The sequence below is a fragment of the Planococcus citri genome, chromosome 1, assembly GCF_950023065.1.
Source record: "Planococcus citri chromosome 1, ihPlaCitr1.1, whole genome shotgun sequence".
In the NCBI taxonomy this organism is placed as follows: domain Eukaryota; kingdom Metazoa; phylum Arthropoda; class Insecta; order Hemiptera; family Pseudococcidae; genus Planococcus; species Planococcus citri.
Window position 1 is genome coordinate 2,868,896 of NC_088677.1, and position 23,734 is coordinate 2,892,629.

General features: G+C 33.9%; 1 protein-coding gene across 4 annotated transcripts in view; it reads right to left on the reverse strand.

Annotated features, from left to right (window-relative positions):
- Positions 1-23,734, reverse strand: part of LOC135844806 (trehalase-like) — a 94,983-nt gene that overhangs the window by 21,290 nt on the left and 49,959 nt on the right. For all 4 annotated transcript variants that reach the window (XM_065363180.1, XM_065363165.1, XM_065363170.1 and 1 more), the window contains exon 2: positions 3,859-4,240. In XM_065363180.1, coding sequence (XP_065219252.1) covers positions 3,859-4,240 — 382 coding nt within the window. The remainder of the gene's footprint in view (positions 1-3,858; positions 4,241-23,734) is intronic.

Consider the following 23,734-nt stretch of genomic DNA (forward strand, 5'->3'; position numbering starts at 1 on the left):
AAAATTTCTGTAATATTATATGTAGGTACACGATAACGAGTTGGCAACGATAACGAGATTCAATTATCCATTAAGAAACATACTGTATGTAAATAATAAACAATTAAAAACAAGATACAATAACCTTTGGCTGAAAAAATTTTATTTTTACGTTGGAAATTTTTTTTTTAGACTTTAGCCCTGTGTACGAGTTTTCCTAAAAATGTCTGCCACGTTCGAGAATTTCCTAATACGTAAAAATATGTACTTCGAAGACAAACGAGGTTATTGTTTCAATTACTTCGTTTATAATTTTTTTCGACAACGATAAGGTCATTTGAAACCAAAATAAAGCGAGGAGTCGAAAATTCGGCGAATTACTCGAAAAATTCTCAATGATAATGAATTGACCTGTCGACAAAGTAGATTGAATTTTGCCTTCTCAGTTATCAGTTTTGTAAAATTAATTCAGCTGCGGGGAGTAATTTGAATAAAAATACATATTACGTACATTTTAATCAAAGCACTTTCTCTTTCTTTCTTTCTTTTTTTCTTTTTTTTTTAAATACACACAAATGACCAAAATCATCAACTAAACTTCGCATCAGTGGTCATTAAAGAGTTTTTTTTTTTTTTTAAATAATAATAATGAGAGGCAATAATTATTTTTACTCTCTGAAATTCAAAAAGAAGATGGCCCACCTACTTTCTAAGACAAACGCCAAAGGTCAAATGTCACTCATTCGCCGCTGTTTTTAGTTTCGCAGGAGCCACAGAGTGTTAAAAAAATCATGAAACGTGTTTTTTTTCAAAAAATTTAAATTCCAAGACTGCCAAGAGGTATTTTTACTGCATGGATGAATTTTACGTTTTAAAAAGGTTCGAAGGAATCATTCATCACTTTTATGAACCGGTTACTTAGTTTTGAACCAGTTGCAAATAAATCCTAAAAAACCGGTTGCAAGAAAAAATTTTCGAATTACGAAAAAAATTGAAAATCGAGCGTTTTTCGACTCCTGAATTTTTTTTACCATCGATCTGGCAGTAGTTGGAAGACCTAATGCCACTCATCCTTAGGAAAAAATTTCAAGGGACAAAAAACGCCAATTTTCAATTTTCTAGGAAATATCGTGAGAAAATATTTCATCACAACCGGTTTTTCAGAATTTATTTACAACTATGTAGTTCAGAACTAAGAAACCGGTTCAAAAAATTAACTACTTACATATTTATTTGTATCCCTTGAAATGAATAAAATACCTTCTTTCCACTTATTTCTAAAAAAAAACTGTTTTATGATTTTTGGGACACCCTATATGCAGGTCCAAAATTTTTGACACCATCATCGGAAGCCCTAGTCATAAAAAACAAAACATGCCTAAAATAAATTCACTGTCTCTTTAATGCAAACTTCTTATTTTGATCGATTGAGGCGTCCTAACCCCCCTCCCCTTTCCCGCCATCTTTTATTCTTCGAAAAACTCGCATTTTGATACACAAAACAAAACGACGAATTTGAGAAATTTGGGTTTCGACCTTCCCCTCTCCCTCCAACAACTCAAATTCACACTTATTCTGATACTCAACATGATAAATTTGAAAATTCTTGGTTCCCCCCCTCCTGCTTTCCTATTTTCTTCTCTTTAAAGTCTCGGCTCGAAATACCACAAAAAAAATAGATCCAGCACCTTTGAAATGCTCAATTTTGATACCTAACACAATGAATTTCAGAATTTAGAATTTTGCCCTTTCCCTACTGTCTCTTCTTGGAAGTTTTGACCCCCCCCCCCCAAAACATCAGATGAAGCCTCCTCTTCAAGGAAAGTTTCGAATCATGGATACGTTTTTTGTTTGCTCGAGTTCACTCAATTCTTAAAATTCCAAATAAGAAAAAAAAGTACGTCTGACAAAATACCAGAAAGTAATTTTTGAAAGTTTGACATAATTTTACCAACTCGTTGGTTTTTTTCCAAGTTCTTAAATTTCAAAAAAAATGTTCATCAATGAGAACTGTTGTGTACTACATCAAAAGTATGATAAAATGGTCAAAAAATTCCCTTTTCTCTATCAAGTTTCTGCTCAAAATAACACCAAAAATGGATTCTGCACCTTTAAAAAAACGTACATTTCAATAGTACCAAACATAACGAATTTCCAAAATAAGAGTTTTGTCTTTTTTTCCTCTCTCTAAATGGAGTTTGGTTTTGAAATAACGTCAAAATGGTTTCAGTGCCCCGCCCCTCAAAACCTGCATTCTAATACCGATTACAACGCATTAGAAAATTCAGAGTTGCCCCCTCCCCTCCCCTCACCCATCCACCTCACATTTTCGGTTCGAAATGTCACGTCATGAGCAACAACTTTTCAAGATTTTTTCCAAGTTCACAAACGCCCGACAAAACGTCAAAAAATACCAGTAATTTATCAAAAATGAGCAGAAATTCAGCAGAAATTCGCCAGAAATTACCAGTAATACATAAAAGATTACCAGTGATTTACTAAAAATTACAAAGTGAAGAAATTACCAGCAATTTACCAAAAATTACCAGCAATTTACCAGAAGTTACCAGTAATTCACCAAAAATTTCCAGTAATTTACCAAACATTACCAGTGATTTTTCCCAATATTACCAGTAATTTACCAAAAATTACCAAAAATTGACCAAAAAATGTAAATTACCAGAAATAGACCAGGAATTACCAGTAATTTACCAGAAATTCGTCAGAAATTACCAGTAATACATCAAAAAATGACCAGTAATTCACCAAGAATTACAAAGTAACGTAATTTACTAAAAGTGACTGGGAATTACCAGTAATTTACCAGAAATTACCAGCAATTACCAAAAAAATTACCAAAAATTACCAGCGATTTTTCCAAAAATTACCAGAAATTTACCAAAAATTACCCAAAAGTGTAAATTACCAGATAAATGACCAAAAATTACCAGTAATTTACCAGAAATTTGTCAGAAATTACCAGTCATAAAATGACCAGTAATTCACCAAGAATTACAAAATAGCGTAATTTACCAAAAGTGACTGGGAATTACCAGTAATTTACCAGAAATTACCAAAAAGTGATCAGGAATTACCAGAAAATTGCCAAAAATGACCAGTGATACATCAAAAATGACCAGCAATTTACCAGAAGTTACCAGTAATTTACCAAAAATTACAAGTAATTTTACTAGAAATTACCAATAATGTACAAAACATGACCAGCAATTTACCGAAAATTATCAAAATTTTGTCAAAAAAATGAATAAATTGCCAAAATTGTATCGAACTTTCAAAAATAACTTCCTCGTGTCAGATTTTAGAAAACAGTTTGGAAAAAAACCGTCATACTTTACAACTGAGAAGATTTTTTTTTTCAATTTGAGGTTCATTCAAAGCAATATTTTCAAACAAAAAAAAATACAATTTTACAATCGCAAAGAGATGTTTTTAACCTGTTGATTCGAGTACAAAAGAATCTCTGAGAGAGTGGGGTAATTTTTTTCCAAATATATGAACAAGCGAGGAAAATGAAGTCTCTCGTCTGCGATGATTATTTCTCACAGGGCTCCAGGTCCTGGTTTTTTCTGATCAGATTTGGTAACACAAAGCTAAATTTTCGAATTTTTTTCCGAATTCAGGATTGCCAACCTAACTCGTGCGCAACCAAAATTTCATGGAGCACCATTTTTCAGTTCGTCGATCCATCTTTCTTTCGAGTATCTGCACATTTCTTACAGCTAAAATATTAAAAATCCGCCCCTGAGACGAGCCAGGCTCAACTTCGCAAATTTATTCATTCCCTAGCCTCCGATTCTCCCTTTTCATTTCCATTCTTTGTTCGTAAATATACCTAATAAGATATCAAATTTTACATACCCAAATCAACGAATATAATTCCGGCCGCACTTTCACATCGTCTTTGATCTTTCTGGCTAATGTTTTCCAAATTTCATTCAGCGCTAAAGCCCAATTTCTATACTCCGGATCGGCTATACGGTCAACTAAGCTAGGCCGCGAGGTGAAATCCGGCGGTAACCATACTTCCAGCTCGTCTCCGTCTTCGAAATTCTCGTCGACGAATTTCACCAAAAGATGATGCATATTGTCGCCATTTTGTACGTTACGTTTCAGATCCTCGTATTTCTCCATGATCTCCGCTTCGGTGTACTTTAGTTTCTTGTCGACGAAGGTTTTCGAGTCCGGGTAAATGGCTGCCATTTGGATATCGTGCATCAAGTCGCTCTCGCAGTAAATTTGACTGTAACATGATGAAAAAAACAACACACATACCGTTACAACAGATACCATACTTTTTTCAGAAGCTAAACCTAATCATTTTATCGACGATACAGCATCATCACAACATTTCCGCTACCAATACCGAAACCTATACGATAAGTTATCTTTTCAAACGTCGATTGGCTTAATTTCCTATACCTTTGGCACGATTTTTTCACATCTTGCGTTTCGTATTCGTTATGTAAAAGTTGAAAACGGTCTCCGAAACAGCCAGCCAGCAAAACCGTCACTATTACTGCCAACACACCGGACCATTTTTTCGCATACATGGTTCACGCCACCACCCTCACTGTAGCACGACGAATACGAGTAATTCTAACCAGCGCAGCGCCCACCAAGTACCGCGAGCTGGTCATTTGCAGACATCTTATCAAACCCTCGACAACCACACGTCGTCTTCTTGATTGACACACAAATTGTCCTCACAAACTTTTACCTGCCGACGGACGGAAACTCCAACCAATATTAAGATAATTCGCCCAACGCCCTTTCTCATTAGACGTCGTTTTACCTGAATAATTATTACAAACGACGCTCATTATCGACGACCATTTGCGAGCACCTACGTAAGTAATGAAAATGTAAATCCACGCTAATTACGGCTAATTTCTTCGATATAATACGATAAATTACGTTTAACAAAATCGTCGACCGGCGCGGCGCGACGGCCGAAAATCAAGTCGAGCTTTTAATTCAGGTCGTTTTAACAATCCATCTTGTTTGAACATAGTGTACATCGCGTGTAAATCAAATAAAATATACATCTCGGAAGCTCATTTCAACGCTGATAGCTTTCGACTGCGACTACTATAGATAAAGGTAATTGGAAAATTATTTTTACAAGTATCGTTATTAGTTTTTTTTTTTTTTTTTTAGATTTCAATTTCAATCATAAAAGCAGCAGTTTTCTAAAAATAAAAAATATGAAATAGGTACCTACGAAGATTTGTATTTAAAGCCAAGGATGATCACCTAATCCAAATTAATTCGAACAAAAAATAAGTCAGGTGCCCCACATTGGTCAATTTTAACATAAGTTTTTTACGCCCACGCCTGTCCAAAATTTTCAAAACTTGGAAAATAGTATATTACACAACGAGGGCCGAAAAAGTGATTTTTGACGAAGGTGAGGTTTGTGACCCGAACGAAGTGAGGGGAACAACTCACACGAGTTCAAAATCACTTTTTCTCCGAGTTTAGTGAAGTAATTTTTCCTGAACGAGGGTGGAAAGTACTTATTTTTACATCCGAGCGATTCTCGCGAGGTTGGAAAAGTAGTACTATTCACCCCTAGATAGGAAAAATCAATTTAACCTTATTGTAAAAATCAAGTCCAATTTTCAAAAAATTTAGAAAGTCAGACACAATATCTGAAAATTTACTGACATCATCACACAAATTGCCAATTGTATGACACAATTTTATGGAACTAGATAGAGATGATTTTTACAAGTTTTCAATGGTTTGACAAAATGCCAGAACATTTCTAGTACAATTACCAGTAATTTTTGGTAAATTACCAGTAATTCTTGGTAAATTACCAGTATTTCTTGGTAAATGTACAGTAATTTTTGGTAAATTACCAGTAATTTTTGGTAAATTACCAGTAATTCTTGGTAAATTACCAGTAATTCTTGGTAAATTACCAGTAATTCTTGGTAAATTACCAGTAGTTTTTGGTAAATTACAAGCAACTTTTCAGTAAATTATGAGCATTTTTTTTTTTTTTTTTTTTTTAGTAAATTACGAGTAATTTTTGGTAAATTACCAGCATTTTTTAGTTGATTACCAGTATTTTTAGGTAAATTACCAATAATTTTTGGTAAAATATCAGTAATTTTTGGTAAATTACCAGTAATTTGTGGTAAATGTCCAGTAGTTTTTGGTAAATTACCAGTAATTCTTGGTAAATGTCCAGTAGTTTTTGGTAAATTACTAGTATTTTTTGGTGATTACCAGTAATAATTGTTCAGTAATTTGTGAAAAATTTCCAGTAATTTTTGGAAATTAAATTAGCACTGAAACTTTGTTGAACTTTACTGTTTGGAAAATCAAACACCCCAATAAATTTTTTTAAAAATAAATTGCTGTCAAACTCAAAAATGACTTTCAACATAAAAAATCTTGTTGGAAGTGAAAAAACCAACCATAACTCGAAGCTTTTACTGCTAGGGCTCGTAATCACTAATCACTTCTTTCTAAAAAAAATCACTCTAGTACCCAAAAAAAATTTTCAAAGTAACCCAAAATAAATAGGCAAAACATTCTTATGCAAAAAAACAGAACTAGAACATTTCTCTTTTTTTGTTTTTTATTTTTCAAATTTAAAATCTAAAAATGGAATATGATAGAAACTTGCACAATTTTAGCAATAAGCAGAACTTTTTGGGCAATTCGTGTCAAAAACAGCTGATTTTGCAACTTTTTGAATGAAAAAAAAATAGCAATTTTGGAAATCAACAAAATGACAATTTTCAGCAATTTCTAGCAAAAAGCAAAACTTTTAAAAATTTCAGCGAAAGGAAGAGCTTTTTAGAAATTTTTGGTCGAAAAGCGACACACAGGGGAACATTTTTCAAAAAATTAGCTTTTTTGCTAATTTTTTCCAAAATGTGAGACTTTTTGGCGATTCAAGCAAAAAGGGAAACTTTTTGCCAGATTTGGCACAAAACAAGACTCCAACAATAATTTTAGCAAAAAGCAAGGAAGACTTCTTAGACATTTCTGACAATTTTGCTAGAAAGTGGGAATTTTTGACATTGAATTTGCACAAGACAAGGCTCTGATCATTTTTGCAAAAAGGAGGGCATTTTAGGAGTTGATGGCAAAAAGTGATACTTACCAACTTTTTAAAAACTTTTGGCAAAAGTTTGTTAAAAAGTAAAACTTGAAAAAAGTTTTAGTAAAAAAAAGCTTTTTGGCAAATTCAGGGTGTCTACCAAAATTTAATTTTCAAAAATAGCGACTTTTCGCGACTTTTAGCAACTTTTTTTCGCGACTTTTAGCGACTTTTTTTCAGTTAAAAGTACCTCCCCCCCCAAAAAAAAAAAATTTCCAACGAAAAAAATGGTTTTTTTACCAATCGCCATCAACTAAAAATAAGAAAAGTTTTTAAAATTTGAAGTTTGGACAATTTATAGCGACTTTTTGGTATTTTTGGCGAAAATCGCGACCTTTTCGCGACTTTAGCGCTCTATTTTCAGAATCGCGACTTTTAACGCTATAGCGACCTGGTAGACACCCTGGCAATTGTTGACAAAAAAAGTGATATTTTTTAGAAATTTTTATCAAAAAAGCTTTCGATTCGACAAAACGCGGAATTTTTAGGAAAAAAGTACAACGATATTTCAAAAATTTTGCTAAAAATCCAGACGTTTTGTCAACTTTTTGCAAAAAGCAAAACTTTTACAATTTTAGCAAAAGCAAAACTTTTTTTTGACAATTCCTGCCAAAAAAACAAAAATTTTTGGATTCTGATTTTTGTCGAAAAAGTGACACTTTCTGGGATTTTTTTGCAAAAAACCACAATTTTTAGGAGTTTTTGGCAAAACACGAGACTTTTTGTTGGTTTTAGAAGATGAAGTGATTTGTCGCAATTTCAGCAATTGTACCAGCCCTGCATTGCAGAGGAGGAATTACCCAATTTCTCAAGAAGTTCCATTCCGGGATTGGTATGGGGGGGGGGGGGGGTTCGTAAATTTCACTTATTCGTGATTTTCGATGAAACCACCAAATCTTGAAAGTACAATAAAATACATCACCGAGTCCGATCCAAATTTCATGCACAAAATTTCGTTTTCAATTTTTTTTTTTTTTTTTTTTTTTCAAATTAAAGTTTGGCTTAATTTTTAAGAGAAACCAAGATCTAATGAAATTTTGATAGACAACCGAAATTTGGTTCATACCTTATTTTTGATCTTTCAACAAAGTCCTCCAACAGATTTTTGTATTTTATTGGGCTCAAAAACCACAACAAATCAACTCACAAAACGATAAAATGGGACATGAATCGATTTCAGAAAATTCTAATTTTTTTCATCTTCATCATTGAAAAAAAAAAACATTTCGGAGTTCAATAATTTGCAAAAAAAAATCGAAAAATGACATTCAACGCTCAAAATATCACTTGAAGGTGAATTATTGGAAGGTTTTTCGATCTTTTTTTTAGGGGGGGGGACGGTCATGTAATGGTAACAAAATGTGCAAAAATGGAGGAAGCTCTAATTTTCAAAATTTTGGAACATGCTACTCCTCCTCCCTCCGACAAATTCAACAGCAAATTTTACTTCATGCTGAAATGCTGAATATATTTCTCGCTATTTTGAATGATTTTGCAATTCTAAAAACAATGCACAAAATTGAAGTATTTTCAGCAATCTAGTGCATACGTTCATGGTTCCAAACTATCAAAAAATTCTAAAGACATTTGATTCAAAGAACTGAAATTTTAACGATCGATATCGAAACCTCTGCTAGTCCGCTCATATGTACAAGAAATTCGACACCCTTAAAATCACTTCGCTATTTACATTCGTTCGAAACCTATCCACCCTTAAAATTACTTCTGATTATAATTTATTTACATTGACGTAGGCCTACTCGTCTTTCTTGTACACACTTCAACACATCCTAACTAAACACCATATAATCATCTTCCACAGTCGCACCATACAATTTAGAAAGTTGACGAGTCCGAATGCAACAATAGAATGGTCGCCACGCGTCGAATTAATCTATAAATATACGTCATACACACATTAGAGACATATGAAGCAGGGAAATACAATGTCGGCTAAGTGCCAATCACGTTTTTTACGGGAGAGCGAAAACGAGTTCGCATAACAGGTACATCTTATAGAAAGCGCTATCTCTCGGTGTTCCATAGTACAACTTGGAGTCCAAGTTGTACTATGGAACACCGAGAGATAGAGCTTTCTATAAGATGTACCTGTTATGCGAACTCGTTTACGCTCTCCCGTAAAAAACGTGATTGGCACTTAGCCGACATTGTATTTCCCTGCTTCATATCTGCAATGTCGCAAGGGTCACCTATGTATACTTATAAGAGTTGAGCACTATACACGCAGCACACAAATTACTAATATAACCGCATATATAAGCAGCTTTTCCGAAAAAAAAATAAAATAAAATTATTCCCTTGCAACGAAGACAAGGGCAAATCAAAGAGTTTAGCGTTCGGTTGCATTCGTCGGCTTTCTATTACGTCACAGAAAAAAGATTTTATAAGTTGCTGAATGAACTATATAAAACGTCATCCCTGGGACTTCCCTCCTCCCCTCCTGAACACATCGAATGATTTAAAAAAAAAAAAATTGGCCCATGCTCAGCAGGTGAACAACGAAAGAAAAAGGAGACACACAGTACATTACGTACGTCGTACGTCATTTGAACTTTGCATCAGCCCGATTGCAAGATATTTATAGAAATGGCCGCCGGTTTTGGTCTATGGTCTATGGTCTATGGGTTGTCGCTCATCCGAACATATGTTGACCTAGACCAGTGTATCGCAAAATTCACTTTTTACGACATTTTTTTCCTATCGCAATGTGCCATAAAATGAGAGGCTCTTTCACCGGTATACCTACTTGACGAATAACGATCGAACCTATGAGACTAAGTAACATACAGATGAACTTACATCAAGTTCCGTATAAGGTTATGGATTAAAACAGATACGAGTACCTCTACGACGTCTGTCGAGGAAGTAAAAGCAACAGCGAACGCGTAACACGACAACACAATTTCAAAAAGTCCTCACTCTAAGGTCTCCGAAGCGTCCGATTAGTTCCTCTCTTTAAATATGGTAATAACCAGACACGACTATCGATTGTTTTTTCTTTCGTTTTTTCTATATTATTGTTTTTTGTATTCGTCCGATGAATATGAACACACAATCGTTTCCATTGCGAAAGGAAGTATAAAATGATCGTTTAAATAATACTTTTCAGCAAAACATCGATCGAGTGACACCCCAAGGTTCCCTAGCTCAATTGTTTATCACGTTCGACAGATGAAAAAATCTTGTAGGAAGTTACTTCCTTTGGAAATTTTACATACGTAATAAGAATAAGCGTAGGAATGTCTCAATTTTCATTTTTTTTCTCTCGAAAAATTGAACGAAGAAAAAATAAACAATGATTGTAAAAAATTGCATAAATAAAAAGAATCATTTTAGAAAGGAAAACTCATTAAAATCAGAAGTAAAGGGCGGGGGGGAGGAGCTTGTAATTCAAATTTGGGAAAATAGTGGTTTGTGAAGATCATTTCAAAAATTCGAATATAAAAAAATGTACCATGCTTCAAAAATGCTTCAAAAATGCTTTAAAAAAATCCTCAAATTCACAAGAAAAATTGCATCAAAACTTGGCAAAAATTGACATACGTTTCAAAAAAAAAGCAACAAAGTTATTGAAATTGAGAGAAAATGATCAAAACAGGAAGTAGAGGAATGGTCAAGATCTGGAGAGAAAAAAATAAATCCCCAAAAATTACAGAAATTCACCCAAAATTTGAAAAGTTGAAAAAAAAATCATGAAGATTTCAGAATTAAAATTCAATTACATTAGAAAACCTCCTTCAAAAAAAAGTATAGTAAAAAGCATCAAAATTCAAGAAAAACATCGTAAAAAATTTGAAAAAAACTCACAAAAATTCACGATAAAAAATTTAAGCACAAAAAAAAACATGAAAATTCGGGGAAAATCGTCGAAAAATTAGGAAATAAAATCTATGAGATTTCAAAAAAATAAAACGTGGAAAAAAATCAAAAAAGCCCCCAAAAAAATTCGAAATAAAACCATAAAGTCTCGAAGTCCAAAAAAAACTCTCAAAAACTCAAAAAAATCGGTAAGAAGGGGAATTCCACAAACATTTAAGCAGAAAAAAATTAATAAAATTCAGGGTAAGATTTAAAAAAAAAATTATAAAAATCACGAAAATTCAAGAAAACAGGTTTTGCCGAAATTAAGAACACAAAATTTAGGCAGAAAAACGAATCAATAAACACAAAATCATGGAAATGATGAAAATGGAAAACTTTCGAAAATTCAATTTAAAAAAATCACGGAAAATTCAGAACAGAGAACTCACAAGAATTAAAAGTACGATTAAAAATTTTGAGAAAAATCATCAGAAAATTTCAAGTTGAATTCGAGACGATTTAAGAGAGAAAAATAATTTGAACTTGAAAAAAAAATTGTTCAAAATGAGAGGAAATCCGGAGGACTTTCCCAAAACTATGAGGGGAGGGGAAACTGAAAGAAAAGAGGGATCAACGATTGAAAGATATCAAAATGCAAAAAAAATCCACCACAAAAGGTGAAAATGGAAAAAGCAAACTCATCAAATCTCGAAAAGTTTCCCCTTCTTCCCAGAAAAAATATGGTCAAAATTTACAGAAAATCATAACTTTTGGAAGAAGAAAAATCACAATTCCACAAAATGTAAGCAAAAAAAATCATTAGTTTTTAAAAAGCACAAAACTCGAAATAAAAAAAAATCAGTCAAAATCAAGGCAAAAAAAGGACCATAATTTTGAGCAAAAAACAAAACTATAAAATCGTGAAAATTCAAGGTTAAAAAGTCTTTCAAAACTGGAGAAACTTCGTCAAAATTTGTAGAGAAAAAAAATAGAAATTCCGGAAAAATCATCAAAAAACAAAAAAATAAGAACTCACGAAAATTCAAAAAAAGATACCCGTCGAAGTTGAAAAAATTTACAAAAATCCAAAAGAAAAATTGGAGTTAAGAAACTCTATAAAATTCACAAAAAAATCGATCGAACAATACTAAGGAGAAATTTAGACCAGAATTCGAGCAGTAAAATCACACAAGCTTAAGGGAAAATGTTCTCGAAAAAAATTACGAATTCAGCAATAATTCAAGCGATAAAAAATCATCAAAAATTGCAAAAAAATTTCCAACGTTTCCTCTTTTTTTTCGCTATTTAAAAACCGAACCATTCGCAAATCACTCAAAGCACAGGAAATCAGCTCCGCCAAGTCAAAAGATCGATATCGTGCGATTTCACAAACACGAGTATAGTCGAATACAATGCCTCAGCTTTCCATACAATAATCCTTTGAATTTATTGAATGAAATGACTCATACTCGTACACCGATAAATCTATGGATTTTCAATTAGATACAGCACACGTCACATTCACACTCCACCACGCACCAGTGCAGACTTTTAAGTAAGCGTAAGTATGGATATAAATTCGAATAAAATGTTAACCTAATTTTCGCTTCGAATCGAAAACCCTTTTCATATGTAAACCACCCTTTTACATAGAAATTTCAATCGCTCACTCCTACGTGTAAATGTAAACTTTCCTCGTATAATAAATTTATCTCACGTCTAAATTCGATCATTACTTACTCGTATACATGTATACCGCACCACAAACTGTTCGTCGTATACCTACGTATGTACGAGTATGTAATTCGAACAGACCGAAGAGTTCTTTTAGCCAAGCCACATACGAGTACAAGTATTTTCGCTAAAAGTCGTCTCAGCGACTCTAGCCATCGATTACGAACCCTAATCAATATAAAAAGAAACCCCTAAAGACTTTCGATTTCAAATTCAAGGCCAATATACTCTCGTTATTTTAATAACCCCTGATTTATAAACGTTGACTCAGCACACACGAGATTTACTGGCAACGGATTTTCTTATTTCAGTTCACTGTCATGGTAACTAACATACACGTAGGTAGTAGTAGGTACGACTACGAGTACATGTGACATTAGCCAAAGCCAAAATCAGCTATCGAGTTTTCAAGCTCGCATTCACACAATTTAGCAGCAGTCTCGCTGTCGTTTTATCGCACGATTTCAGCGACGACGAAGAAGACGACGACGCCAAAAAAAAACCGCGGTTCAATAACCGAATTCATCGCAAAGTTTAATGAGCAACGCAACTTTTGTCGGGTGGCGGAAACTTCCATTCAATTTGTCGCATAGTTAGTTATTATCTATATTCTTACCTTACGTGTAGATGAAAAACGACAAACTACTCATTAACACGATCAAATTAGATATGGATGATAATAATATTCTAATTAGAAGTGAATATCTGGGCAGGTGTCTAATTGTTTGTATAATAGAATGATGGAATCAAAGTCTCGTATCCATTTCCGTATAGTTTTTCATACTCCCAGAACGAGCTTTTCCAAAAATAGAAATACAAAGATTCAAATTAATTGTTTTTTTTTTTTTTTTTTTTTTTTTAAGTTTTGTGATGGAAAAATCGGTCAAAAATTTCGAATTTTTTCATCACAGGGTGTCTAACAAATTTTCAAACCCTAAATGCATGACTTTTAAGGGAGTTTTACAGTACTTTGCATGTCCACATATTTGAGCCCCCCTCCCCCTAAAAAATCTCAATTTTTTTGCCTTTTGAATTTCACCCTAAAAAAATTGTGCGCAGTCAATTTTTTCATCTATCAGTCTACAATTGTAAATTCATACATCATCATAAAAATAATTTCAAAAAAATATATCCTCTCGGGTGAAGGAGGGGGGGGGGTGAGATTGAAATTTTTACTAATTTTTACATCAGATTTTCTCAATTAATTCGTGAATGCGATTCGAACAATTCTCCTTTGGGGGGGGGGGGGGGAAGGGAGGGGAGTCCAGAAATGCAGAATAATTTTGAAATACGACTTTTTGAACTTTTCTATTGGTTTGGTCACGTTACCAAAATTTTTCCAGTTATTTTATCGTCGGAAATTTCCGAAAATCTGTGCATCAGAAATTAAATCAACCTGAGCCAAGCGAGGGCAAAAGCTTTGAAAAATTGATAATTCGAAAAGTGAAACATCGTCATTTTTAGTGCGAGAATTTGATTTTTATGGCGTTAAAATTTCAAAATTCAGACAACAGGCTATGAGCAAAGAAAAAAAAAGTGGAAAAATCAAAAAATTTGGGAAAAAATAACATTTAACAAAAAAGAGGCTTTTAAGCATGTTTTTGTAAAAAAAAATTTCAGTTTGACAAAATTTGAAACAAAAAGGAGACTTTTTGGGCAGGCAATGCTACAATCAATGCTTTTTGGATGTTTTGAGAAAAAAGCACACATTTCTTAGAAGAAAAAAATCAAAATCCGGAAATCACCAGGCTCAGATAACATCAGTAACATTATGCTTAAAAATCTTTCCACAAATATCCTAACGAGCTTTAAAACACTTTTCAACTCTTGCCTTCGAATTGGTACTTTCCGAACGCCTGGAAAATTGCCAAAGTAATTGTGCTATCCAAAAAAGAATCTCCTTCTTCGTCTCCTAATGATTATAGACCTATCAGTCTTCTCTCTTCTCTATCCAAAATCCTTGAAAAAATCATTTGTAAACGTCTTTTGGACTTTCTGAAAAAGGAACAGATTTTGCCATCTTTTCAGTATGGTTTTCTTAATAAAATGAGCACAGTTCATCAGCTGCATCGAATGGTACAACTTATTAACAATGGCTACGAAAAGAAGCAATTCTCAACTGCGGCTTTTATAGACATCAAAAAGGCCTTCGACTCGGTATGGCATTGTGGTTTAATTCACAAATTAGTTACAATCGAAACACCCACCTTTCTACATAAAATCATTTCTTCCTTCCTTCAAAATAGGAAATTTTATGTTCAAACTTCAAATCGACAATGAAAGCTCTTCGCTTTGAGAAATCAGCCAAGGTGTACCGCAAGGCGCTGTATTGAGTCCAACATTGTTCATCGTATACTGCTATGATATTCCTAAACCAGCTGATAATGAAATACCGGGTGACCAAGAATAATGAGTTTTGTAATGTTCTGATATGCCAAAAAGGGGAAAAAAATTTCCTGATTAAAAACTGGAAAATGAAATAACAATCGAGAAAAAGTGCTTTCGAATTATTGTTTCGATGCGAAATGAAAGATTATTTCATATTTCATTGAAACAATCACTCAAACGCCATTTTTTACATGATTATTTAATTTTCTAATTTTCATAACGGGAATTTTCTCTCCTTTTTGATAACATCGAAATCCCATTATTCTTGGTCACCTGGTAGCAATGTTTGCTGATGATATGTGTTTACTCAGCCAAAATAATGATCTTCTAATTGCTCGTAATCAACTTCAAGCTGGTATCAATGAATTGGAACCATGGTTTGAATGCTGGAAACTTGAGCTACTTAAATCCTTTTAAAAGTGAAACGAAAATCTTCATACTTTGCAAAATCTCACCGACTCCAGAAATCTTAATCGATAACCCTGTGGTACCATGGAATACATCAACAGTTGAATATCTCGGCGTACACTTGGACCAGAAACTATCTCTCAAAAACTATATCGTTCTCAAATCACGTGATGTCTACCTCATACTACGTAAACTTTACCCCTTACTGAATCGTCGTTCCAGATTGTCTACATCTTGTAGTCTACTTCTTTACAAAAGTCTCATCTGTAGCTCATTCACATATGCAGTGCCAATATGGAAAACAGCTTCAAAAACTAACGAACATAAGCTACAAATTATACAAAACAACGTTCTGCGAATCATTATAAACGCACCATGGTTCCTCCGAAATAATCAGTTACACAATGAACTGCAAATAGAATCAATCAACGCCTTCTCTAAAAGACTTACTGAAAAATACCTATTCACGCTGGAATTGCTTGATGACTTCAAATTCCTACTTAGCAAAAATCTTATGAATCGTCTTAAAACACATAAAAATCCTTAAGATCTTTTTTGATGCAATAAAACAATAGTTCTTCCAAATCGTAATATTATTCGTAGGTTTTTATAAAATGTTTTGCCTATAGGTACTTGACAGAGGTGCGCCGCGCTAGTGTCGCCTTGTTTCTGATTGGCTGATGAAAGGTCCCCGAATAAACATTGGAATGTATTGTTGTGAAAATTGAAGGAAAATTGTTGAAAATTGCTGATAACAACGGGACCTTTCGTTAGTTCCGGTGTTTTTTACTATAATTTCCTAGAGCGCGACAGTTGTCTTGTCAAATCCCTATACCCTCTTAAGTATCATGTTATTATTGTATAAAAATTGATCACTTCGTGTGTAGCGTTTAGGCGCTGAGCCGATAAATACATATTTCTTCTTCTTCTTCTTCTTCTTAGAAATTTAGACAAAAATTACCCCAATTTGGCTATTTTGTCTGAAAAAACTGCTTTCTGAGAATTTTGTTGAAAAAACATTACAACTTTCCATCAGCTTTTTGACATTCCCCCTCCCCCTAAAAATTGACAGTTTTTGACAACTTGTCCAAAATTGACACTTTTCTGATTTGGACATACCTACTTTGCAAATACACACACACACAACCTTATAAGGAGGTTTAGTTTGTCAATTTTGGAACCAAAACAGGATTTTTTGAAACAGAAATGGCGAAAATAAATTCTTTTTGGATGTACGGGGTCAAAAAAGGTCGGATTTACTTTATTTTCAACCCACCAAATCGATTGAAAACTATTTCAAAACTCTGTGAGCAATTTTGGAGCCTCCAGCAGATTTTTGGAACTTGAATTCCCATAAAATTTTGCTCAATGAAGTTGGAAAGCTGAAATTTCAAGTGACTTCATACTTAAATTTCTACATTCTGACTCAATTTGAGGTGGTTTTAATCAGGCCGGTTTTTAAGGAACTTTTTAAAATTGTGAGATTTCTAAAATATGGCTGGAGACTCCTGAACAATTTGAAACCGTCTTCAATTGGATCAGCTATAGTTGAAATAAGGGTATAAAATGAATTTCAGCCACCAAACTTCATCGGCTAAAATATTTGCTGGAGACGCAAGAACTTCTCAAAACGGTTCCAAACGGTTTCTAATCAATTTGAGGGGGGGGGGGATATACCAAATTTCATCTTTTTAGGTCAATTTGGTAAAGTTTCGATTTTTTTTACCATTTTTGGTTCAAAATTGATTTTCAAAAATTCACTCAAAATCGAGAAATATACCTTAGCATTTTGAAATGTTGGCTGATGATGCATTTTTGCATGCTCTTTTCGGTTTTATTTTTTTTTTCGGTTGGTTCAAATCAAAAAATTGGCTGGCAGTTCAAATAAATTATGGATCCTTCCAACTCCTTCTCCTCACAGGAGTGACACAACAGTCACAGATTCATGATTTTTGAATTTCATCATAATCTTCTCCTTCACTAATTTACCAACTTTCCCATTCCTGTCGAGAATTTTTTTTTCACTTTTTTCATCCTAAAAATCTGCGTAATTTTCTCTCATCTGCTTCGAATTTGGAAATTATTCACGTGACATAAAAAACTTTGAGGAGCAATGTGGTAAATTAGATAACTGACAGCCATCTCTTCACGATTCAAGCAACACTACAAAATAGTCTAGTCCATCTGCATGACGTAACATTCGCGAATTATGATATAAAAACCTCTCCGAGCGCATCGTACAGGTTTACCTATAATTTTCGCCACATTCTCGATATTTTTTTGAAGGCATTACAGAGTACTTACAGAGACAGACTACCCAGAACCTTGATAATCTCAGTACCTGATACCGCGAACGCTTAATTATTACAATCCCTCTTTCTTACGCTTCGCTTTATCCACTATACAGCAAATCGCCTAATATACTTATGTAGTTCTAATTACAAGAACATTTTAAGTAACAAGCTGATAAAAATGCAAAACTGCAACAATTTCCTTTGAATTACGACCTAATTGTAAACAACTTTCTAATCGGATCAATTAACAATTTAATTAAAAATCTTCTAATTAATAGCGAGTACCTAGTAGATACACTGCCATGCCATGCCACACAAACTATGAACTCTGACAATTTGCACGCAAAGTACATTCGATACCGGCCTAAACGACTCGTCACCATGCCTCCTACAGTTTTCGTCCATCTGTTTCGATTTCGGTTCGCAAAATTGTCGTCGAAAAGTATACAAAAATGAAGAAAAATCACCTTACTTATGGGAAAATTTCGATGGCGCCTATGGCGTGCCAGTTTAATTTAGGTCATCGATACCGACGACTGATCGTCGTCTCTCCGATGCTGCTGCCGCCTCAGACAACCATATTATTACATTCGAAGCAACAAGTATCAATGTAAAGGTACGTTCACCCTCTATACTTATACTCTTTTCACTATTCGTATTGATTTTTCTGAGAATATGAAAATTGAAATGTACTTATACGAGTATGTAAATTTCAGGGCATGATTTTACATTTTTTTTTTTTTTTAGATCGTGATATAAGTAATAAAATATAATTAGTGTCATCGCAATTCAATCATCATCATCGTGTTATCAGTTTCCGATAATCGAATATGAGTCACATTTGACAAAAATATCTCATCTATCGTTACTTAAAATTACTCGTGACAAATTAGGGTATAAGTACTTGAAAAATATACGTCACAACCATACCGCAATGAAATACATAAAATAGCTCTACTTTATGACACTAGATATACGTTTACGTATGATAACAGAACCATATGAATGTGTCGGTGTACCTTTCATACACAACAGTACACGTAACATATACGAAGGTATGTATATTTGTAAACCAATGAATGAGCAATATGCCAACGTGCCAAATGGGTGTGACTCGTATCCACTTTTACCATAGGTTGAATTTTTTTCTTCTTTTTTTCATTTCAAAGTCACCGAAGGGTAATCATTCAACGTTTTGATAACAAATTATCGGCTAACAAAATACATACGAGTACAAGCTGAAAAGTTCATATTTTTTTGTGCTTTTATTATCCTGTTCTTGGACGACGACGACGACACGCAATACGAATTTACTATTTCATAATACATGAGTCGTGTTTCAAAAATTTCTCCTTACGATACCACTTCAATTTTCAACTTCGAGGATATTAATATGTATCAAATTAGCTCGTATTCATTTATGTAATTGTGAAAATTTTCATAGCAATTTTTTCGCTTACCTCCTCTTCCTTCAAAGTAGGTAATTGATTGTAAATTTAGCCCACTTTAAAAATTAAGTTTTGCTAAAAGGGTTCCCCAGTTTCAAAAAAAAAAATCAAGGAAAATAATTTTGAAAATCAATTTCTCCAAAAATCTTTCAATTTTGCATCAAAATTCGTTTAAAAATCCCTCAAAAAAGCTCCTTCATCTCCTACGCTTGTGTCCTCCCACAGTTGGAAAAAAATCCCAAAAAACAAAAAATCGAAATCTGTAAACAAAATTTGAAAATTTTTTGGTCAAAATCCAACCACAAATACATATTTCCCTCTTCAAAAAATACCTCCCTCGGCCTCTAAAACAATATTAATGCTCGCATACGACGCTTCCAAAAAGAAAAAAAATGAATAAAAAATTGAAATCCGTAAGAAATTTGAAAATTTTTCGGTCAGAATTCTTCTGAACAACTCTTTTATCAGGGAAAAACTTTCCTCGGTTCTGCAAACAACATTGATTCTCTTTTTTTAACACACCTCCTCCCCCCCCCACCGCTGAAAAAATGTAAAAAATAAATAATGAAGTCTGCTGGCAAATTTTTGTTTTGAAAATTTTCAGGTCAGAATTCGATTTAATGATAATTTTCCCTTTCAAGAAAAGATATTTTCCCATTCCCCAAACAATACTCCTCCCTTTCCCTCAGTCTGTGAATTTTTTTTGAAAATCCCCCCCCCCCCAACAATACTTATTATCGAAGAAAAAATAAAAAAATAATAATTCCGTAATTTTTTTTTGAAAAATCTGCATCTCTTGTAAGGGGACAATATGCCTTCACTGGCTAGACAGGGATATTCATCGTATCTCTCTCAGTGGGTTTATAAATCTTTCATCTAAAGGAAGTACTGGAGAATCCAATCAATAGTTCGATTCTACAGTACTTTACTTAGATGAAAGTATATATTCGATGCACTTAGGTAAGGTGTTAAGTACGTGGGAACCACCCAAGAGGTGTTTTCACATCGTTCCATTAAGGGCAGATGTGAAAAGCTCACAAGTTCGTAAAGCTCAATTCCTTCTCAACTCGAGGCTAGAAGCCAAGTTGAGATGGAATTGATCTTCACTTGTCGATTCGCGCTTCGTCTGGTAGGTCTGACCGCGGAAAAGTAATAAGGCCACTCACTCCTACGTAAGAGTTGTGCTTGAGTCCCAGGTCCTCTGCCTTAACGTTCGTGTTTAAGGGAGAGTATTCGCGTTTAAACTTAAGTCTTCTAAATTCGCTACCCAACGCGGGCAATTCGATAGTTACACGCAGATAGGTAAAAGCGATCCTACTTGCGCCACTATTCGGTGGAATATATATTGGTTATACGCGTAGAGTTTTATATGTTTTAGACTTAAGTTTCGTGTTGTAATTTTATTCCAAAATTATAATACACTATTCGTGTTTATCGTGTGTTCTTATTTCGCGTGCGGTTCGAATTAATACAAGGTAAACTCGACTAAATCTGTTTAAATTTATACATATTGGTGTTGAAATAGCTGAGCTAGCAGCGGGTAAGTACTGTTTTAAAAGGTGATATATTACATCTCTTAGGGAGTTAGATTCATCCTGACCTATCATTGGCAACGCCTCTATATATCTATTTAACATTGGCGCCCAAACGTTCCTTTCTGTGAAAAGATTTACGACATTGACTGCTTGTTTAAAGTGACAGTTTACTCAAAACGTCATAGTAAACCTTTCCTGAAGGGTAGCACGTACTTTGCGAGACGTAATTCTATGCTAAAGGCTCGTAGGCCACACATTTAGCAAAGAATCGTAACTTTATTATTTAAAATAAAGGTACTTCGAAATTTTCAATAAAATTCGAAAATCCAAAAGTCTGATAATTTAAGAGTTTGAAGATTTGTTGGACTCGAAGAAATTTCGAAAACCCAATTAATTTCTGTGTATTTGAACTGAAAAGTACAAATATTCACGAAAATAATTATTCCAATACTCAGTGTATTTTTTATAAAGTGCTTTATTAACGTTTTTTGCTACTCGTTTTTTCTACCTACTCAAGGCTCTACTCAAAGTGAGTAACTTCTGGTCAACCCTTAGTTGAACAGAAAGGTAGAAAAGTTCCTCGAGAATCGAAAAGTGCGGACGACCTAGCAAAAGCGATAATACTCACATAGAAAATACTCGCGAGCTTCCAGTTTTTCTTCTCAAAATAGCTCATTGTGAAGAAAAATTGTGACTAAATTTATCTAGTCATAAAAATCTATTGTATAATTGAACTATCTGGGTACAATTATTCAATAAATTTATCCTCTCCTCTCTATCTAGTGGAAATTTTTTCGGAAAAATCTACCAGATAGCTACCTATCTAAATTATTTCTTTCCTGTGCTTTTTACCTACGTCAAAATAGGTAACCTCCACCCTTTTTGTCAAAACGTAATTTTATACACTGTTATTTTGTTTTAATTTGTTATTTGATTCGTAATCTATTTGATTACTTAATCTCAATTCAAAATTTCTAAAAGAAATTTGCAAAATTTCAAAATTTCTAAAAGGGATTTACAATTTTGAGTGTGCTATATCGTGGACATTTTTTCTGAATTTCATTAAAATTAAAAATTTGAAAAATAGGTTATTGTTAAAATATAGTTACGTATTCACATTAACCGCCACGCGCCCCAACCGCCACCCAGAATCGTGTAGTTTTTGTCAAACTACCTGCGACGTTGCATACAACAAACCACCCTCTCGAACAAGGGTGAAACGAACGTGTTTCTTAAGTGCTTGTTGACAGTCGCGAAGTACCCTGCAGAGTTGATAGACTAATTGATTCTTGAAAAACCTTAAAGGTTAACAAATCAATACTAAGATAGCACACGAAGTCTGCTCATTAATTTTTATTTTTATTTAAATACAGACACGAGTCTGGAAACCTTTTTCTCACCCTTACGTGTAGTTATATGAATCAGGACGGTCCTGCTTTTAATACCAGAAGAAAAAAGGGAGAAAAGAAGGCGAGTAGCATTCTGGAAGCTAAAAGTTTAACACCTACGAAGACTTTAATTTCGAATAAAATCGAAAAAAGTACAGAAAGTACTCCAGAACAAGGAAAAATGTCGGACATTGAAGATTATATGCCACACATTTCTCACGAGTCATTTTTTGAAAGCCAGGTTAGTGACAATCAAAATGCAAGTACTTGTCAAATGGCTACTCAAGAAGTATTTGACAAAGAAAATGATCCACTAAATTTAAGTTTTGAAAAGATAATAGAAGAAGAACCTGAAAGGCTTCAACGACCTTTTCAACCTGGTGAATATAAGGAAACATTAGATGATAAGACTTACGAATGTTTTTATAAAACTTGGGAATGGCAGGATGATATGCAGAAGGAAATAAAAATAAATTATGAACTTCAAGATAAACGCATCTTAAGAAATGCAAGATTAGCAGGAGAGGCTAAAAGCCAAGCTGAAGCAGCTATAAAAAAAGCTGAGGCAGCCACAACCAAGACAAATAAAGTCATTCAAGACGTCAGTTTATGGTACGACGATATTGACCATAAATTGAAAAAGAGTGAGAAAATCGCCAAAGAAATTTCAGCGGATTTATGTTCTACGAAAACTAAGATCAGGGATTCTTTGAGAGTCAGAGATGAAGGATGCCAGAGGATGTTGGAAGAAATCAAAACTATTCAACAAAGAATGACAGCACCTACACCTGTTCGTGGCGATTTGCAATTTATACCTCAAAAGTATAAAATGATTGACCCTAATTGTGTCAAAAATTCGGGAATTTATTTCTCCGACGAAATGAGACACTTTCCTCACGAATTCTTAAAGGAATTTGAGGATTTCTTTGAAGGAGTGGGATGCTCTGAAGCTCAGAAAATTATGGCTTTCAGAGCTGTGATTTTAACTAAAAATAAAACACAGTTCAAAGAAACCATAAAAAATATGAGCACCTATCAGGAAGTCAGAGATCAATTTTTATCATTCTATTGGAATATTGAAGCGCAAAATGACGCAATGATAGAATGTAGGTACAATAATGTACACGTCGATGACATAAAAAGCATGGCGGTACATATGATAAGATGGGCGAGAACTTTGAGCTATCGCACATATCATTATGATTCTGAGGTCATTCGTGTTCTAACGAATAAAGCCCCATTAGAATACAGATCAATGATTACTCAACCAGGTCAAACTATCGATCAATTTATTGAAAAACTTAGAGTTTTATCAAAAATTGACGTAGATCCCAAAAATGAGGTACCCTACGTAATAGGAAAAAGACCTCAGGTAACGGTTCAACAGCAGAAGCTGCCATGGACCCCAGCAGCTCAAAGTGCTCAAAACCCAACAAATACAAATAAAATTCGTGTACCTGTATATGCGAAAACTCCAGAAAAACCTTCAACTTCTACGAGCGAAGAAAGCTCAAAAACAGCTGAAATTAAAACTGAATCTGGAGTCCAAAAAGGGCCTAATGGTGAAATTATAAAGAAAAAATTTAAACCTAAGAGT